The following is an 18,665-nucleotide window of genomic DNA, read 5'->3' as shown; positions in this document are numbered from 1 at the left end:
CAACTCCCACAAATAGCCCTGTTGACTTGTACCAGAAAAGCATCTACTTCCTTCTCCTTTCACCATAAATGCAAATAGGTGTTTGTCACTAAGAGTAGGACACAATAAAAGAAAGTAACACCAGCGGGTGCGGTGGCTCATGCCTGTAATCCCAACACTTTGGGAGGCCAAGGCAGGCGGATCTCCTGAGGTCAGGAGTTTGAGACCAGCCTGGCCAACATGGTGAAACCCTGTCTCTACTAAAAATACAAAAATTAGCCAGTGTGGTGGCGGGCTCCTGTAATCCCAACTACTCGGGAGGCTGAGGCAGGAGAATTGCTTGAACCTGGGAGACGGAGGTTGCAGTGAGCCGAGATACCGCGCCACTGCACTCCAGCCTGGGCGACCGAGTGAGACTCCGGCTCAAAAAAAAAAAAAAAAAAGAAAGAAAATAAAGAAAGTAACCCCAAAATGCCAACCAGGAGAAGAAAATTTGCGTTTCTTTTTAAAGAACAGGTCCGCCAGTTGACAGGACTATTATTGTCTAGCACATATAGGACCATGAGATCAGAAAAATCAGGTGTAAATGCTAAAGTTTAGATAAAGAGTCTATAGAGAAAAAGTGGCTGTTCCAGAGGAAGAGAACCTCAGGTACACAGGGCTGCTGCTTCACACATCAAATTCTGTGTTGAACACACACCCAGAGTTATGCAATGGGGAGATCTTATAGGTACATACAGGCACTCTGAAATGACCATCATCCCATGTCTCACTCACGGACCTCAAAGTCAAAATCAGTTGCAATTTTGGATTTAAAAATCAGTCCAGTGGAAAAATACACTGGCAACACAAAAATGCTGTATTCATTTTTTGTTGTTTCTTTCCAAAAGATGATCAAAACAAAGATGAGTTTTTCTCCTGTTTTCTTAGCACTTAAATGTGACCCTCTCTCAGAGTAGTAACATGAATAACAGTAAATAGCATTTAAAAATAAGGTAAAGGGGCTGGGTGCAGTGGCTCAGGTCTGTCATCCCAGCACTTTGGGAGGCCGAGGGGGGTGGATCACTTGAGGTCAGGAGTTTGAGACCAGCCTGGCGAACATGGCGAAACCCCATCTCTACTAAAACTACAAAAATTAGCTGAGTGTGGTGGCATGCACCTATAGTCACAGCTATTCAAAGGCTGAGGCAGAAGAATTGCTTGGGCCTGGGAGGCGGAGGCTGCAGTGAGCCGAGATCATGTCACTGCACTCCAGCCTGGGTGACAGAGCGAGCTTCTATCTCTTAAAAAAAAAAAAAAAGTTAAAGAAAGGAGATGATGCTAGAAAGACTTTGAAGCAAATGTTCATTAATTCAATGTTTTATAATGAGAAAGGTTAGGGTATGTTATAATAAAAAACCCTGGGATATATGCTATGAAGTTGTATTTTCTATAGTTTAGGTAAAAGAAAACTAAAGGTTAGAGGTTAAGTGATTTGCTCTAAGTCATAGAGCTAGCACTAGTACCTACATCTTCTAACCTTCTGGTTTCCCCTTACAGCTTACTATAACTTAGAAAACATTAGACAAAGCCTGCTGGATTCATAGGTTTAATGATAATAATAATAAATAATTTTTACTTGTGGCTTAAAATTATACATTAAAGTTTCTACAATTCTAAGCTTAACAAATAGAAACCCCTTTCCCAAGCCTATTAACATGTAGTACGTGTAATAGGAAGATCTGACATGATTATTTCAGCTACTATATTGGTCATCAGTTGTGGTGTGGTCTATAGGGTCCTTTAAGAGAATGTCTGCCTTGTGGCTCAGACACTAACAACCACCAAAGATGGGAACTAGAGTCTGGTACTTGGAAGCACAGTTATAATCCCTTTCTTCTGTCACCACCACTTACCTTGATGGGTACTTCAGCGAGTAAGCAGCAGCCAAGAATCCACCTAGGTTGTGCCCAAGCAAGATCATTTTGTCCAATCCTAGGGCACATCTCCACTCTTCAACGGATTCCACAAACTGATTCTCCACTTCTTCTGCATCACTGTCAAACCTGGGTCTACTACTTCGTCCAAAACCCAATAGGTCAAAAGCATAGACAGGTCTGTTGGTGCAAAGATCTCCAAAATTCAGTGCCCAGAGCCCAAGACCTCCTCCAAAACCATGGAGAAGGACAAGTGGAGTCTTATTTGAAATATTATGAGAGAACTTCAGTGTCCATATTTTATTTCCATTAGATATACGAACAGGTTCTTTTTTGTATGTGCAAGGCACACCTAATGAAAACATAAAAGATAAATTCTGTTTCATTTTATTACTTCTGAGAAGGGAAGTATTCTCAGAGCAACCAAAAATTACAAATCATCTAGTATCCAATCTCATGATTTTAGCTTTTATTGTCAGCTATTTTTAAAAAGTACACATTTTATTGAAGTAAATAATCCTAAATGACCATGTTTTACACCTAAGGGGGAAGACCTACCTCAGACAAACCTCAAGTAACCTGTGGTCAAGGTCTTTGGCAAGTCATATTACCTTCTAACTTCTTTCCACATCTGTCAAATGAGGGTATTATACTCCTAGAAGTGAAAAGGAACTTAGTGGTTACCGAACCCATTATTTTAAGGTCTCTAGCTTTGCAGAGAATTTGTAGAATACTGTCAGGTGTTCTACAATTTCAAGGTGGTATTCTTTGGTTAACTTTGAGTTGAAGTCAGGCTTAAAGGCATCGTTTTTCCTTAAAAAGTAGTCATGAATTTAGGGAAGGATTACTGGTATCTATGTTAAACATGTAAGTGAAACCTTAAGTCATTTCAAAAAAAGGTTGACAAAGTATTGTAGGAACTCCTCAGCATGACACACCAGGTAACTTGGGTCCAACTCTAGTAATCTCCTAGAAAAAGCAAATAGTCACAATTTTATAGACCAAAACTCTTTTTTACCTTTAATGTTGTGGGACTAAATACTTTAAACACTCCCAAAAATTGCCTAAAAATGAAATTAAATTTGAAATCATTTATATTTAACTATCAACTGAACAGCTGCATTTTTGATATACCCCTTAATTATTTATGCATATTCATATACAGTAAATAAGACACTGAAGAAACAGGAGTTTCTGCCTTTTAACCAAAGAAATAATATCATGTTTTGTATCCACATAGTGGCAGCAAAGAAGAAACCTAACATTCATTCAGAATATTAATAGAGCACAAGCCCTCAAGTCGGGGGAAATACCACTAGTTTAGAAAAGCGGCTGCTTTGGCTTAAGTGCCAAGCCAAACCACTTCAGCATTTTGAACACACACGTCTGTGTATTCCCATAAAAACCATCTGTATAACTATTAGAGAACTCACTCCACCGTAGCTTACTTTCATGTCTGACACTAAAGCAGAGACCAATTCACATTCCTATTTGCATCCCTAGAACCAAAAGGAAGGGAATCATTATGTCTGTTAAATGCATGAATTGAGAATCTAGCACCCCTTTTTTACCTCCTGATAAGAATTTTTTTATTTTGGTAAATCACAATGACATCTTTCTTAGTTTTGTAGAGAGCAAGTTTACCCAAGTATATGGAATAGAAGTTCATTATCATGTTAAAAATCCATGTAATAACTTGGCGTGGTAGCTCATGCCTGTAATCACAGCACTTTGGGAGGCCGAGGCAGGTGGATCACCTGAGGTCAGGAGTTCAAGACTAGCCTGGTCAACATGGCGAAACCCCATCTCTACTAAAAATACAAAAATTAGCTGGGTATGGTGGCAGGTGCCTGTAATCCCAGCTACTTGGGAGGCTGAGGCAGGAGAATTGCTTGAACCCAGGAGGCAGAGGTTGCAGTGAGCTGAGATTGTGCCACTGCACTCCAGCTTGGGTAACAGAGCAAGGCTCCATCTCAAAAAAAAAAAAAAAAAAAAATTCATGAAAGATGGCTAATTATCCCTTCCTAAGGATATATCCAGTTATGGCCACTTACTCCTGAATCATTCAAATGCACAAACAAATTCATTAGTGGTAAAGAGAATGAAAAACAGGCATGTACAAACACCTGCACCTACATACAAAAATAACACATGAATATGAATGGTACTACCTAATCCACTCCTTTAAGTAGAATCAGCAGAACAAAATTGCACAATAAGTACCACTACTTAGAACTACACCCACAGATACCTTGGAATGCCCTGATGGTACAAGTTTGGGTAAATTTTAGTGCTCATAAGAAGGAAAAAAAAGGGGCTTCCACACCACTATAAATATAGAATCCTAGAATGCTAGAACTAGAAGGAATTCTATGGACCCATTCATTTTATAAGAATCCTACCCCTTCATTTTATAAGAAATGAGAAGCTGAGCAAAGTGACTTGTCCAAGATCTTGTAACCACCTAGTGGCAGATCTGGGCCTAGACCAAGTTACCTGGGTCCAGTCTAGTACTTCCACTATACAAGGCTGCTTGCTCTGAAACACCTAGAATCTGTTCTCAAAGCATAGTCTCAAGCAGAGTCAGGGGGGTGTCCCTGAGACTCTTTGAGGAGATCCAGGAAGTCAAAACTATTTTCATCATAATACTAAGACTTTCTATTTTTCACTCTCATTCTCTAATAGGTATAAAGTAGTCTTCCAGAAGTCACATATGTGATTACCCATCAGACTGAAAGCAGAAGCAGCAACCTTATGTCAAGCTAGACATTAAAGAGATTTGTAAACATGTAAACAATGTTTGGAAAGTATTTTTTTTCTTTTTTTGGTACAAATTTTATTTATTTTAATCTGTAATGGGTTTACTATTATTTTTAAAGAAATTAATACATTAATTTTTGATTATTCAATTTTAATTTCTAATTGTATTAGAAATGATAAATATTGATAATAAGCCCATAAACAAATCTCCTTGGGGTCCTTACTAATTTAAGAGTATAACAGGGGCCCAAGACCAAAAAGTTTTAGAACTCCTACCTGCCAGCCCCCGACATTCATTTCTGTACTTTCTAATGACAAGGAAAAGGAAAAAAGTTATTTTGCCAACAATGAACACACCACAGAATCTTACCTCCAGTTTCAGGGCAATGAGATATATTGGACCTATCTTAGTACACAGCTCATTTAACTTACAAGAAGAAAGCCTTACATTTTAACATCTTCTCTTCAGCTTCTTTAAGGTGTGATGTAGACGTAGGGCACCATGTGGGGAGCCAACCAGTTAACCATCCTGACCTAGAGCACCAAAAACAAAATAACAAATAGGTGAGTTCATGCTCTTCTCAACTACCAATTGTCACATGCACAGAAGAAAGGCAGCACAGGAAATTTACTACCTGTGTGATGGTAAAGCTATGTGTGACAAAAGTGACCTAACATGCACAAAGCATGGTGGTAAGTACTGGGATACAGATATTCAACTTCAGCCTGTGTACTTACAAGCAGATCTCAAAGTCCATCTTATTCATGGATAGTCAGATTCCAAATAAACAAAAAGAGGATAAAATGGGAAGAACAAGAAAACACAAAAAATGCATTCCTCCCCACTGCAAGACAGCCTCTTATTGGGGTAGAAGTGCAAAAAAAGTTAAACACCAGGAGTAGATTCATTTGAATGACAGTTTCACAGTGAACATAAAAGGTACCTCTATGGGGGTTGAGAAAAGGGGCACCTTATTAAAATCTGAGATCGACCATTTTTTGGGGAAAAAGAAGGCTTCAAATCTCATATGAGTAGTAACATACCCCTAACACAAATGTGGGAGGCTGGTCTGCGTACAGTCTCCTTAGGGTGAACTGGTTAACTGTTAATAGAAGTACAAAAAAGCTTTGGGTTTCAGCAAACAGTAGATGAACAGAATGACCAAAGCATCCATCAGAAGACAGCACAACAAAGAACAAGGAAGCAGATCTGAGGCAACTAGTGAGGAAAGGCATGGGGAGGCTGCAGCTGACATACTTTGCTTGTAGCCAACAAAAGAGAGGGTAAGCCTCAACTCCTGGCCTGGCAGTCACAAACCAAAAGCTTACTGTAATAACCTGACATAATGCAGAGCTTCAGTAGTCATTTGACAGTTAGCAAGGGCTCGGTGCATGGCTGGTATTATTTAAAATGAGAACTTTCTGATGAAAAAGAAATGAATTAGAAGAGGAAAAGTGAACTACTGCAGAGTCCAGATGAGAGGTAAGGGCCCAATCCAAGGCTTTGGCAACAGGGATAGAGACAAGAAGATGTAGTCAAAGAATATTTAAAAGGAAAACAGGTTGGATTTGATAACTGGTTGGAGATAAAGAAGTTATAATAAGGATTCCCAGGCGTCTCTCTTAGGGTACCACTATAATGACAGACAACACAAGAGTAAGAATAGGTGTGAGAGGAAAATGTGCTAAGTTCTGGAAGGGTTGTGAACCAACATCTAGCTTTTCTTACCTTTGTAGGTTCATCCTACTATATTTCCCTTCCCTGTAGAATTTATCTGGATATTACGTATAACAGATAATCAATAATGTTTGCTGAGTGATTAAGTCACTCACAATCCAGGGGATTCTCAGTCCAAATTATCCCCATTTCATAGATGTAAAAACTGAAGTTCAGAAATGTTAAGCACCAAGTCCAAGGGTATACAGCTAGTAAGTAAGTAAGTTTGATTCTGAGCCACTCCAAAGTGCTTTTTTCTCAAATGACTACCTTCCTTAAAATGTCTGAAGGGTTGCCCATTACCTACAGGATAAAGTCTATATTTTCCTGGACCTGCACAGAAGGTACTTTGCAATCCATCCACAGCCTACCTCCATCCCATCTTTTCTTTTCTTTTTATACATTGTACTTTTTCCAGTACCTCATATCTCTCAAAATTTCATATGATTACATGTCTCTATGGCTTTGCACAGCTCTTATAAATTACCCAGTCTCAGGTAGTTCTTTATAGCAGCATGAGAATGGACTAATACACAGGCCATTAAAATAAAAGAACTCATGATTTTTAGAGGTTAAAGGTGAAGCTCTTTTGTCCTTGACCAGCCATTAGGTCTATATTTAACCATAAAAATATGAACTAGTACCAACAAGAAATTACTTACAACTCAATCTCATCCACTGTCTTAAACAAACATCCCTCGAACCATATCACAATTATTTGCCAGAGAGAATCAGAGGTCAATTAAAAAAAATTACAGTGAAATGAAGTATAAGCTACTATTGCTCCAGTTGATATCACAGACAAACTGGGGCAAAGAAAACACAAATGCATTCTTTGCATTAAAAAAGGATACTTTTTAAAAAAAACGACACTCAAAAAATAATTCAGACACTGAATACCTACTATGTACAAAGCACCAGTGTTTAAAAAGTTACATACCAGCCTGTAATGGAAGAATCATGCCTACCTCCACCAACTTACCACAAAACCAGCTTTCAAACAATGGGACTGTCTGTCCATGGATTTGCCTTCTAGTGACCAGCTCAACTCAGAGAAGGGGCAAAACATGTTTTCATGTTTGTAAGCTTACATTAAAAAGTAGGGATCTTCAACCATAAGAAGAGGCACCAACTCTCTTCAGGTTTTCACAGAAGCATTTTCATCAAAACAGGTGATTTTTTAAAGTGGGTTTTTTTCTAACAGAAAAATATATATTTAACAAAACATAGCAAGATATTTTTACTCTTAACGGAATTGTAAAGATAGCACTCTTCCCCTAAGCCCTGATAATGCTTCTGTCCAGTTTCACTTTAACCAGATGATTAAATGTTTTACAGAAACTATCCTCTGCTTCTTTGAGACACTCTACAGGATTAAGTGTTATATACATAATAGGCTTATGTATATAAAGGAACATTTCCAATGAGTAAAAAGCAAGGGCCTTATCTTTTCCACCCTTTAGTTGATTCCTGTTTGTTCAAAGGTCTCATACCTTACCTTGCAACCTCTATTGCTTCAACCCTTTAAAACTTACCCATCCAACTCTACCTCCTATCTTCGGGATAAATTAATCTCACCTTCAAAGAGACCCTTTGCCCCCTCCCCAGTGGTATCCTATGCCATTCAGTGTTGCTCAGCATTCCTAGGTTTAGTATATAGAAGACTGGAACTAAGGACACAGGACTGAAGCTTGTCAGATATTCTGCCATTCTTCTGAGGTCACAAAATTCAAGGCAAAAATTAAATTTACACAGCCCACCTATAAAACAGTAAACTAGATTCAATGCCTCTTCCTCATAGCTTTGGAAAATAAATAGAAAAGCAAAACCTAACTTCTCTATTTTATTTAAGGAGACAAGCAATAAACACTATCATCCATCACTGAGGCCTAAATTCAACAGTGACCAAAGTGCCAACTGTAATACAAAGAGAAGTCATTCACCACAGGAACTATAGCTTTCTAATAGTAAGCATCTATGACATGGGGAAAGCTTACCAATGCAAGCCAAAAAGTTTTCTACACAGCCCCATCAGTTGGGCACTTACCTTAAAGCAAAGGATATAAGCCCTAAAGCATCTAATCACAGAAACAAAAACAAAAAAAGAAAGGATTGTTTTATAACCATTGTAGTGCAAACTAAGAATCTTTTTAGTGAGCAGACTTTTGAGTAAGAAAAGTTATAAAAGATCACATCAGAGGTGACAATTCTAAGGAAAGCCAAGTAAGATGTGCTTAACATATTAATAGAGTATATTTTACCTAAGAATCTGACTTTAAGTATCCTGAGTGAGAGATAGACACCACTTTTTCCATTAACTTTTTATGTAATCTTTCTAAAAAAATATTATGTCGTACTTATACTCCATACTATCAACACTTAAGTTTCCTGGTAATCTCTGTTTTGTTCTTTAACACATCTGTCTATCTACAGTATTACTAAACCTGAATTGCACAATCTATAAACATTATGAAACAGTGAAAGAGGTTTCAAAGTATTCTGAAGAAAATATGCAGAAATCTGGCCAGTTTCCATACACTCTTGGCCACTTAATATTTCTAATTAGGTTATAAGTAAAGAGGATTTCATTATATTAAAATTTTGTTTAAAATGGCCTCCATTCCTATTCTAGTAGTTGAGAGAAAAATCATATAAACTTATTGCTCTTGATAAACTAACCTAAGCACAGTATTCTATCTCATTTAAAGAAACCACGAGGCTTTGATTTTTATTATAAATATCCAAATGAATTACAGGTATGAATATATACATTTATTTATATTTACATTTATATTTATCTGAGATACTTCCTCAACCAATGACTAAAAACTTCCAAATTGGAAATTATAACACTTGGGTAAATAAAGACCTTTCTTGGGAATTGACTTTTTAAATCCTATTCTTGGGAAAGAGAAAAAGAAAAGAAAAAAGAGTACTTTGGGAGGCTGAGGTGGGAGGACTGCTTGAGCTCAGTTAGGAGGTTAAGACCAGCTGCCTGGCACATGCCTGTAGTCCCAGCCGCCTGGCACATGCCTATAGTCCCAGCAACCTGGGGGGGGGGGGGGAATACAGGGGCTGGGGGGCAAGTTGCTGAGGTGGCAGGATTGCTTGAGCCCAGGAGGTTGAGGCTGCAGTGAGCCATGATTGTGCCACTGCACTCCAGCCTGGGCGACAGAGCAAGAACCTATCTCTGGAAAAAAAAAAAAAAAAAAAAAAGAATATGGTCTCATACAGCTACAATTTAAGTGACTAACATGCCATTTTATTTTGGATAAATGATACTTAAGTGATTCAAATTATCACTATTAGATCAATGACAATCCAGGCCCTCTAATATATGTTAACACATTAATTAATACTGTTTTAACTGCCCCTCCCCTCCCCTCTAACCTGTAACTTTTAAAGACTCAGATTGGTAGTATAAGTGTTTTAGACAAGCCATGTGCTGGTAACACGTATCTCCCCATTGTTTCCTACCTTCCTTCACACAGTAAACAAACCATTTTAGAGTCACTTATATGACCTCATTATCAAACACACTTGAAGAAGCCACAGGTGTACTCTACTTAACAAGTCAGTGACATTTCTTTGCATCAGTTCTAAAATAAGCTCATTCACTAGATAATAAAGAGAATAAAACTAAAAATCCTAGGTCTCAACTGAATAATCAGTTTTAATAAAATCACCTCTCCATATGATTTTTTTAGTAACTCACAATCAGGAGTGGGAATTACAGAACCATGAGATTAAACTAATAATCTAACAATTAGTCAAGGCAATGATTAAGCCAATATAATGTTTCAAGAGGAAGAACTGAGCTTTTTTTTTTTTTTTTTTTTGAGACGGAGTCTTGCTCTGTCGCCCAGGCTGGAGTGCAGTGGCACGATCTCGGCTCACTGCAAGCTCCGCCTCCTGGGTTCACGCCATTCTCCTGCCTCGGCCTCCCGAGTAGCTGGGACTACAGGCGCCGCCACCATGCCCGGCTAATTTTTTTGTATTTTTAATACAGACGGGGTTTCACGGTGTTAGCCAGGATGGTCTCGATCTCCTGACCTCATGATCCGCCCGCCTCGGCCTCCCAAAGTGCTAGGATTACAGGCGTGAACCACGGCGCCCGGCCAGAACTAAGCTTTTCATATCGTTTAGTTTAGCAGCAGGAAGGTAAAAATAAGATCATGGTCTGGACATGTTAAATTTGAGGAATCAGGCACAAACATCTGACAATTAGAAACATTACCAGAGTACAGAAGAGGGCTCCAGAAAGAAAATGAGATCTGAGTCATCTCCACAGACAAGACAGTTCACGTTTGAGTAAACAAGATGAAAAATAAAAACAAGGATGATGACAGAATCTTGGAAAATGACTACATTTAGAGAATGCAAAAAAAAAAAAAAGAGGAGAAACTAATAAAAGTTATTGTTGGTCAGGTAAGGTAAGATAAAAGGCAAAATGTCATTAAGACCTAGAATATCTAGTAAGAGTTTCAAAAAGTAGTAGCTATCATTACAGTAACAAACACCAAAAAGGACCCAAGAAGAAGTACTGAAAAAAACTAGAAGGCCATTGGGATGTGGCAGTGAAAAGTTTTGTGATTTTTAAGATATCAGGTGGCAAAGGTTTGGGAAGGAGAGAAGGCAGCAGAGAGAAAGGCACATATCTTGCCAGTTTTTAAAAAGATTAGATAGAGAAATCCACTCTCCTATCTCCAAGGCGAAGACCTACATTCACAGTCTAATGTAAACCCAGTGGGGAGCTGGCAAACAAACTGAAGCAGGGAGGGGAGAGAAAAATCCCTTATTTATACCTTATTTATAGCATTTGATGATTTCCGTGGTGTAAATACTCCCACCATGGCCAATTTCAAGCTGCCAACGGTTGGCAAAATTCCTGAAAATTTAGCAATGGCTTGCTGGTACAAATCAACTCCAGCACACAACTGCAAATCACCTCTTTTATGGTCTACCCTGCAACTGAGCAATTCTGTGACAGCTTTCTCTCAACTCAATTGACACTAAATCATTCTCTAGGACAACTTAAAGCAATTCACAGAAGTCTACTCTACTCTCATTACATTTAGCTTTCTCAACTGTATTGCAACTGAAAGGGGTTGGATGTTGAAAGCAAAATGGATCCCAGTATGCCTGTCTTCACTAAGTGCCACAAAGCAAAGGACAAGAATCATATTCTCCAAAAAGCCATCAGATGACCATTTTATAACTTCCCTTTGTTAATGTTTTCTCCCTATCTAAACCTCAAATGTCTTAAGGGTAGGGAACTGTATTCAAACAAGAGCCAAACATCCCACATGAGTCCCAATTCCAGTGACAGGCAGCAGAGATACAGGGTAAGCACCTTAGATTAAATCCAGACACCTCAAAGGGTTCCACAAAGGGTTCCAATCCAGCCCTGCTACTTGCTGGCAGGCTGTTAGCAGCCTTTCCAGTGGCAGTTTCAACTGCAAAATGGGAACAATAATACCCAGCACACAGGGGCAACCTTGGATTTAACAGGATCACTTCTGGGGATAGTCACTGGACACTGCTAAAGCATATTGCCAAGAATACCAGCGAAGCCCACTTCTGTCTAGAAACTATGGCTGATCAGCTGCTAAGGATTTTTTAATCATCTACCTCCAATGACCTCCAACCATCACTCCAAGCCATAAAACCCTGTCACGATTGTGTCCTGGACTCCAAGGCCCCACTACATCAAAACCAAATAGTCCACCTGAAAGTAGTGTCGAGTCAAAAATGTTGTGACAAACCAGATGAGAACACAACCTACCAATTACGTTCCTACTTGCATCCACATGACATTCAACATTTCACCTCAGTGCAACGAGGAAGTTCATCAACAAACCTCAACAAATAAACAAAACTCAAGAGAATAACTTCCTTTCTAATATTTCACAATTTTTCCCCATGACATCTTTCCAAATATCCCTGTCTTCATGGTACTCCATATTCTATCATTTAGGTTATGTTTCCTAGGCAAATTTCTCCAGACGTCTGAAGTAGAATCGACGTCAAAAAATTAAATATATATGGGGGAAGTTTACTTTCCAATATAAACGACAGGCCTTGAGAAACAAGGCAATAACCTCCATAACAATTTAATTATTCCACTCATTAACTACTATTCTTCTTCTAACAAGTGCAAGAAGTCATTTAGGTATAGAAAAGAATAAACTCACTATACCTGTATATAAAAAAGTTTCACATTAGACATCTGCCCTCCAACTTCCACAGTTTCCTATACATTATGTGTGTTCTTCTAAGGCACATGCAACACACACTTCGCCAGTAAAGCCAGAATAATCCCAGAAGCGCAAACAAATAAGGGACAGTGGAGCTTGCAAGCCAAAGACCTTCATCCGAAAGATGAATTATGACATTTGAACGTGTATCTCTATCTTCAGGGCTAACTTTCTTTCTATGAAGTATCTGAAACCCACAGCCATACACCCACTTCCCTCACTCCTTCTCCCCTCCCTCCTTCCCGGCACCCCCGCCCTCCCGCCGCTTCCCGGGCGAATTCGGGCCTCTAATATCCCCTCCAAGGAAGCGCCGCCCCTTCCTACGGCTACGGGAAGGATCGTCCAGCGGCTGAGGCTGGACAGAGCACAGGTAGTACCTGTAGACGGAAGCCGCGCTGGGAGGCTGACAGACCCGGTCATTTCCCACGCCTCGCAGTCAGGTGCAGGGTCGACCGGGCACCGCCCGCCGGCCGCATTGGGGCAGGCCGGGTCCCTTGGCAGAGCCCGAGCCGGTGCGGCCGCCGCGCCCAGCTCCGTCGCCGGCCTGCGGCGTGGCTTATACAACAACAGGGCGGACCCTCCGCGCGGGGTCAAGGCGGCCTCCCGGCGCGGCCGGAATCCGGCTCAGACACCTCGGGGCCCCGACGCTGAGGGGAGCCTCTCCCAGGCAGAGCGGCGCCGGGACGCCTCTGGGCGCCGCGCGGACTCATGCCGGGGAGGGTCGAGGAAGCCGCCCGTCGTCGCCAGGCGGGCGGCGACTCCTTGGTGCTGCCCGCTGGGCCCTAACCCGGCCCGCGCGGAGGGTGCGCGCCGGAGACACACGAAGCCCCCCTGCCGGCTGCGCTTACCTCTCTCCGGTGTCGGCAGAGTCCACCTCCTCCTCCTCCGCCGCCATAGCCGCCGCCGCGCAAGCGCCGAGACTTTCCTCGAAGCCGGCTGACAGGCCGACTGGGCCGCCCCGGGCTGGCGCGGCACTTAAGGCGGCGCAGGCCGCCAGCGCATGCGTCTTCCGCGCACTAGCACGGCCCGGCGGCGCGCCCGCGTTTGCGCGTGCGCGGCCTTGCCTACGGCCTTGCGTCCGCCATCCCCAGCCAGTATGCATTAGTTCTCCCGCCCGACGCTCCCGGGTGTAAGCGCGGGGCGGGACAGTCAGCCCAGACGGACTGGCGAGACTCACCCGACTGAGTTAGGTGTTAGCTAATTTGAATAATGACTGTATTCATGCATCACCCTGTCGGTGTTGGCTGTCAGGTGGCACCTTGGGGACGGAGGTGCGTCCGGTCCTGGAAGAGCCTAGCTAGTGTCCGATAGATGGTGCAGTGGCAAATGAAATGGCGTAATCGAGGTGCTGTGTGGCGTCCCGCCAGCCCTTCCCCGCGGGTTGGGGGGCCAGGGGGAGAGGGCGACTCACAGGAGCCTTCAGTCAGTTGAGCACTGCTCTAGGTGCTGATGTTACTGTAGTGGCCAGAGCCAGCAATTTCCCTCCCACTCGACTCTCTAGATACCTGGGAGGGTGAAAAAAGTCGGTGTTGGCCGGGCGCGGTGGCTCAGGCCTGTAATCCCAGCACTTTGGGCGGCCAAGGCGGGCGAATTATCTGAGGTCGGGAGTTGGAGACCAGCCTGAGCTGAAGAAACCCCGTCTCTATTAAAAATACAAAATTAGCCGGGCGCGGTGGCGCATACCTGTAATTCCAGCTACTCGGGAGCCTGAGGTAGGAGAATCGCTTGAACTCGGGAGGCGGAGGTTGCGGTGAGCCGAGATCGCACCACTGCACTCCAGCCTGGGCAACAAGAACGAAACTCCGTCTCAAAAAAAAAAAAAAGTCTATGTTTAGGTACTTCGAGTTATTGAGGGGAAATGACTAACCTAAATAGCAGTATTTCTTGACCTGTTTTCAAGCCTTTTAGCAATCAGGTGCAACCTGCTTTTGGAATTCTGCCACCCACTACTACTCATCCATTTATGTTTGGTGTGTGTCTACTATGGGCTCACTTTGTTCTAGGTGCTTGAAAACAATGGGTTGAAATACTGCTCCTGTTTTGATAGATCCTACGCGAATATATTAACCTTTATTTTAGACTCAGTTCATTGTTCTCCTTCCCTGACTCTCCTCCCTCTTTTTCTCTCCTCTGAGCCCCACTGTAAACCTGTCTTTATCACCCGTCTAGCTCTCAGGTTCTCAGCCTTGTGTAATTGTTACAGCTTTTAAATAAACATTATCGAATATCTTTCCAACTACACGAGAAAGTCCTCTAGGATAGGAATGGTGTCTTCTGTAATTTAGAGGGGGGAAAGCCACTTATAATCTCTTAGGCATAGTAATAACTAATACATTTTTTATTGTGTTTGATCTAATTCATAAAATATTTTAGGGAAGACCAGAACATATAAAAAACATTTTTACAGGAATTCCTGGTTGTTTCATGAAAGGGCCGTATATTCAAAGTGACCTCCAAATACAGAAGGAGCTGAGAAACTAAAGAATGAAGCAGACAAATCCAGCTTGTCAGCAAAAGGTGATTTATTAGGGAACTTACGGACAGAAGCATGGTCTTGGACAGCAGCAAGACAGGTAAATCTCTGTGCTGTTACCCTCCCAGACTAAGGTTGTTTTGACCTAAGGGCAGGTAGGTAAGTATGTGCTCTGATACAATTTGGGTGTTGTCCTCTCTAAATCTCATGTTGAATTGTGATCTCCAGTGTTAGAGGTGGGGTTTGATGGGTGGTGATTAGATTCTGGGGGTGAATTTCTCATGAATGATTTGGCACTGTCCCCTTAATGCTGTCCTTGCAATAGTAAGTTCTTGTGAGATCTGGTTGTTTAAAAGTGTATGGCACCTACCCCTCACTCTCTTGCTCCTGCTCTAGTCATGTAAGATGCCTGCTCCCGCTTTGCCCTCTGCCGTGAGTAAATGCTCCCTGTGGCCTTTCCAGAAGCCAAGCTGATACCAGCACCTGTATAGCCTGCAGAACCATGAGCCAATTAACTTTTCTTTATAAATTACCCAGTCCCAGGTAATTCTTTTTTTTTTTTTTTTTTTTTCCTAAGACGGAGTTTCACTCTGTTGCCCTGGCTGGAGTGCAGTGGTGTGATCTTGGCTCTCTATGACCTGCACCTCCCAGGTTCAAGCAATTCTCCTGCCTCAGCCTCCTGAGTAGCTGGGATTCCAGGCACCTGCCACCACGCCCAGCTAATTTTTTGTATTTTTAGTAGAGATGGGGTTTCACCATGTTGGCCAGGCTGGTCTTGAACTCGTGACCTCAAATGATCCTCCCTCCACTGCCTCCCAAAGTGCTGGGATCACAGGCATGAGCCACCGCGCCCAGCTGTATTTCTTTATAACAGTGTAAGAACAGCCTGTCACATGCTCTTATACAAGGAACAATAGATAAAGTAGAAAACTTGGAGGCCTTCCCAAAACTGGGGTTACTCAGAAATCAACATTGTGGATTAGCATCCGAGATGGAGTTACTTTAGCCTCCACAATAGTGTTGCCAGACACTTGTAGTGTGTCTGCAGAAACTGATCCCCTACAATCCCACCTCTCAGAGTGTCTGTTGAAGACCCTACTGCCTGGAACACAGTGCAAGCCCAGTGGTACTGAGTCCAGTAATGAAACCTTAGGATTTTGCAGCAACTCCTGTAGCGCTTTGGTCTTTATGGACCTGGAGTCTGCTCTCAAAGATGCCTGTGCCTGCTGCACAGTCACGAAAAAAGAAAAAAAGGAAAAAAAGAGAGAAAGAGACCATTGATCTAATACTAGAGTTTATGCAGAAACTGACAAGCAGTGCATAGGACTACAGGACTTCATGATCTTCCTCAACTCTGGGAGTAGCTCTGTTCTAGGCTTCACCTTGCTGCTGATGGAGTCATCTTCAACAATGGCAAGAAATCCAAGCTAGAATTGGCCATCCACCTATCCCCTGGGTGTTGCCAGCAATGGTGGAACCCTACAACTCTATCCTGACCACCATGCCACCCTGGAACCCTTGGACTGTGTCTTCTTGGGAGACAATGGACCAACACATGTCATTGCAACCTATACCCCAAGGGCCCCACATACTTTAACCACTGCTTGGACCAGACTTCCTCCATCACTACCTCCCTGAACTTTGATGGTACCCTGAAAGCAGACCTCTCAGAGTTTAAGGCCAGCTTGGTCCCCTACCTCCAAATTAACTTCCTTTTTGTGACCTACTAACCAATTACCTGGTTGAGCAGTGCTTACATTTGGAGATCGCCAGTACCTACTTTGTACTCTCCAATCAGATGGCCAGATATGACACTGACCAAAGCAAGTACAGAGCTTGCTCTGCATGTTCTGCCCCAGGGTTGTAGCCTAAAGACTGAATGCTGCCATTGTCCCACCAAGACCAAGTGTGCCATACACTTGGTTGATGACTGGTGCCCCACTGGGTTTAAGGTTGGCTTTAATTTCCAGCCCTCCAACAGTAGTTCCCCAGGCAAAGTGCTGAGCAATACCACAACCATCACAGGGGCCTGGGCCTTTATCACAAGCCTGCCAAGCAAGCACTTACAAACCAGAATGAGAGTGAGGGCATGGAGAAGGGGATGTTTTATGAGGGCTTCAATGGCCTGGCTGCTTTGTAAATATTTTTTGGTTTTGGTAGAGACAGGTCTCACTGTGTTGCCCAGGCCAGTCTCAAACTCCTGGCCTCCCAGAGTGTTGGGATTATGAGCATAAGCCACCATGCCCAGCCTGTAAATGTTTATAAAGAAATGCTGTAATAAAACATATTGAGAAAGCAAATGTGGCAGGGAGATAATAAGAAGGACACAGGATGATAAGGGAAAGTGGTAGCTGGGTCAAGGGAAGGGCCTGAACATCAATCAGCTGTAGTGACTTCTCAAAAAAAAAAAAAAAAAAATCACATGACTTTAGGGCTTCTTGGACTCTAATTTGCATGCAGACTTCTGTGGATCATGTTGAATTGTAGATTCTGACTCTGTAGGTCTGAGGTAGAACCTGAGATCTCTATTTCTAACTAGCTCCTAGTTATGCCTGTGTTCCTACTGCCAGTCAGCAGACTACCCTTTAAGTAATGAGCTCTAGAGCAACCCTGTCTGCTAGAACATTCTGTAATGATGGAAATGTTCTAGACCCACACTCTCTGATACAGTAGCCATTAGCTACATGTGGTTGTGAAGGATCTGAAATTTGGCTAGTGTGACTGAATTTTGAATTTTAATTAAGTTAAAATTTAGAAGCCATACGTGGCTAGTAGCTACCATACTGGACAGCAAGGTCTACATCTCTTAATACTCATCTATAAAAATGAGAGTTTGGGCTGGGTGTGGTGACTCACGCCTGTCATCCTAGCAGTTTGGGAGGCCAAGATGGGTGGATCGCTTGAGCCCAGGAGTTCAAGACCAGCTTGGGCAATGTGGCAAGACCCCATCTCTACCAAAAGTGAAAAATTAGCTGGGTGTAATGGCATGTGCCTTTGGCCCCAGCTACTTGGGAGGCTGAGGTGGGAGGATCCTTTGAGCCCAGGGAGGGCAAAGCTGCAGTAAGCTGTGATCATGTCACTGTACCCCAGGCTGGATGACAGAGTGAGACCCTGTCTCCAAAAAAAAAAGAATAAAAGTTTTAGACTAAACAATTCTTGAGGTCCCTTCTAGTATTCTGTGGTTCCAAGTTGTTTTTAAGGTGTGTATGGGGTGGGGTAGGGACGGGAGAGGATTGACAGATATGAAAGTCTGGAGTAAGGCATGAGAGGTTGAGAGCTCCGCATAGTTGAATGGAGGAATGAGGAAGAGGAGCATGGTGCCCTGGGGGCTGGATCCTGGAACTCAGTGGTAGAGCTGCCCTCCAGAGACAAGAGATTCTGATTAAATGATGAGCGTTAATTGAACTCTCAGAACCAGAATAAAAGACCTTCTTCAGTGGGACACAAATGCCAGGTCATAAAGGAAAAGAGTGATTAATTTAGCCACATCAAAATCTAAGACATCGTGTGAAAAAAGGCGCAATAAAACTGCAAAAGATGGAACAGATTAGAAAATCTATTTT

The 18,665-nt window shown here is 42.3% G+C and overlaps 2 protein-coding genes across 9 annotated transcripts in view; one reads left to right on the top strand and one right to left on the bottom strand.

The window, feature by feature from the left end:
• ABHD5 (abhydrolase domain containing 5, lysophosphatidic acid acyltransferase) overlaps positions 1 to 13,664 on the bottom strand; it is a 39,561-nt gene extending 25,897 nt beyond the window's left edge. The window contains exons 1-3 of one of the 2 annotated variants that reach the window (XM_008961553.4): positions 13,478 to 13,664; positions 5,104 to 5,189; positions 1,875 to 2,247 (exon numbers count right to left, since the gene is read on the bottom strand). In XM_008961553.4, coding sequence (XP_008959801.2) covers positions 1,875 to 2,247; positions 5,104 to 5,189; positions 13,478 to 13,524 — 506 coding nt within the window. In that variant the 5' untranslated portion in view covers positions 13,525 to 13,664. The remainder of the gene's footprint in view (positions 1 to 1,874; positions 2,248 to 5,103; positions 5,190 to 13,477) is intronic. The other variant, XM_034956237.4, reaches the window with a different exon arrangement.
• Positions 12,905 to 18,665, top strand: part of ANO10 (anoctamin 10) — a 325,599-nt gene continuing 319,838 nt past the window's right edge. Inside the window, exon 1 of one of the 7 annotated variants that reach the window (XM_034956236.3) lies at positions 12,905 to 12,999. The gene's annotated coding sequence lies outside the window, so the exon portion shown is untranslated. Of the gene's footprint in view, positions 13,000 to 13,697; positions 13,975 to 18,665 lie in introns of those variants that run through there. The other 6 variants (XM_055109754.2, XM_055109751.2, XM_063602760.1 and 3 more) reach the window with 6 other exon arrangements.

Source organism: Pan paniscus, chromosome 2 (assembly GCF_029289425.2).
Source record: "Pan paniscus chromosome 2, NHGRI_mPanPan1-v2.0_pri, whole genome shotgun sequence".
NCBI classification, from domain to species: Eukaryota; Metazoa; Chordata; class Mammalia; order Primates; family Hominidae; genus Pan; species Pan paniscus.
This window is presented reverse-complemented; position numbering and strand designations above follow the sequence as displayed.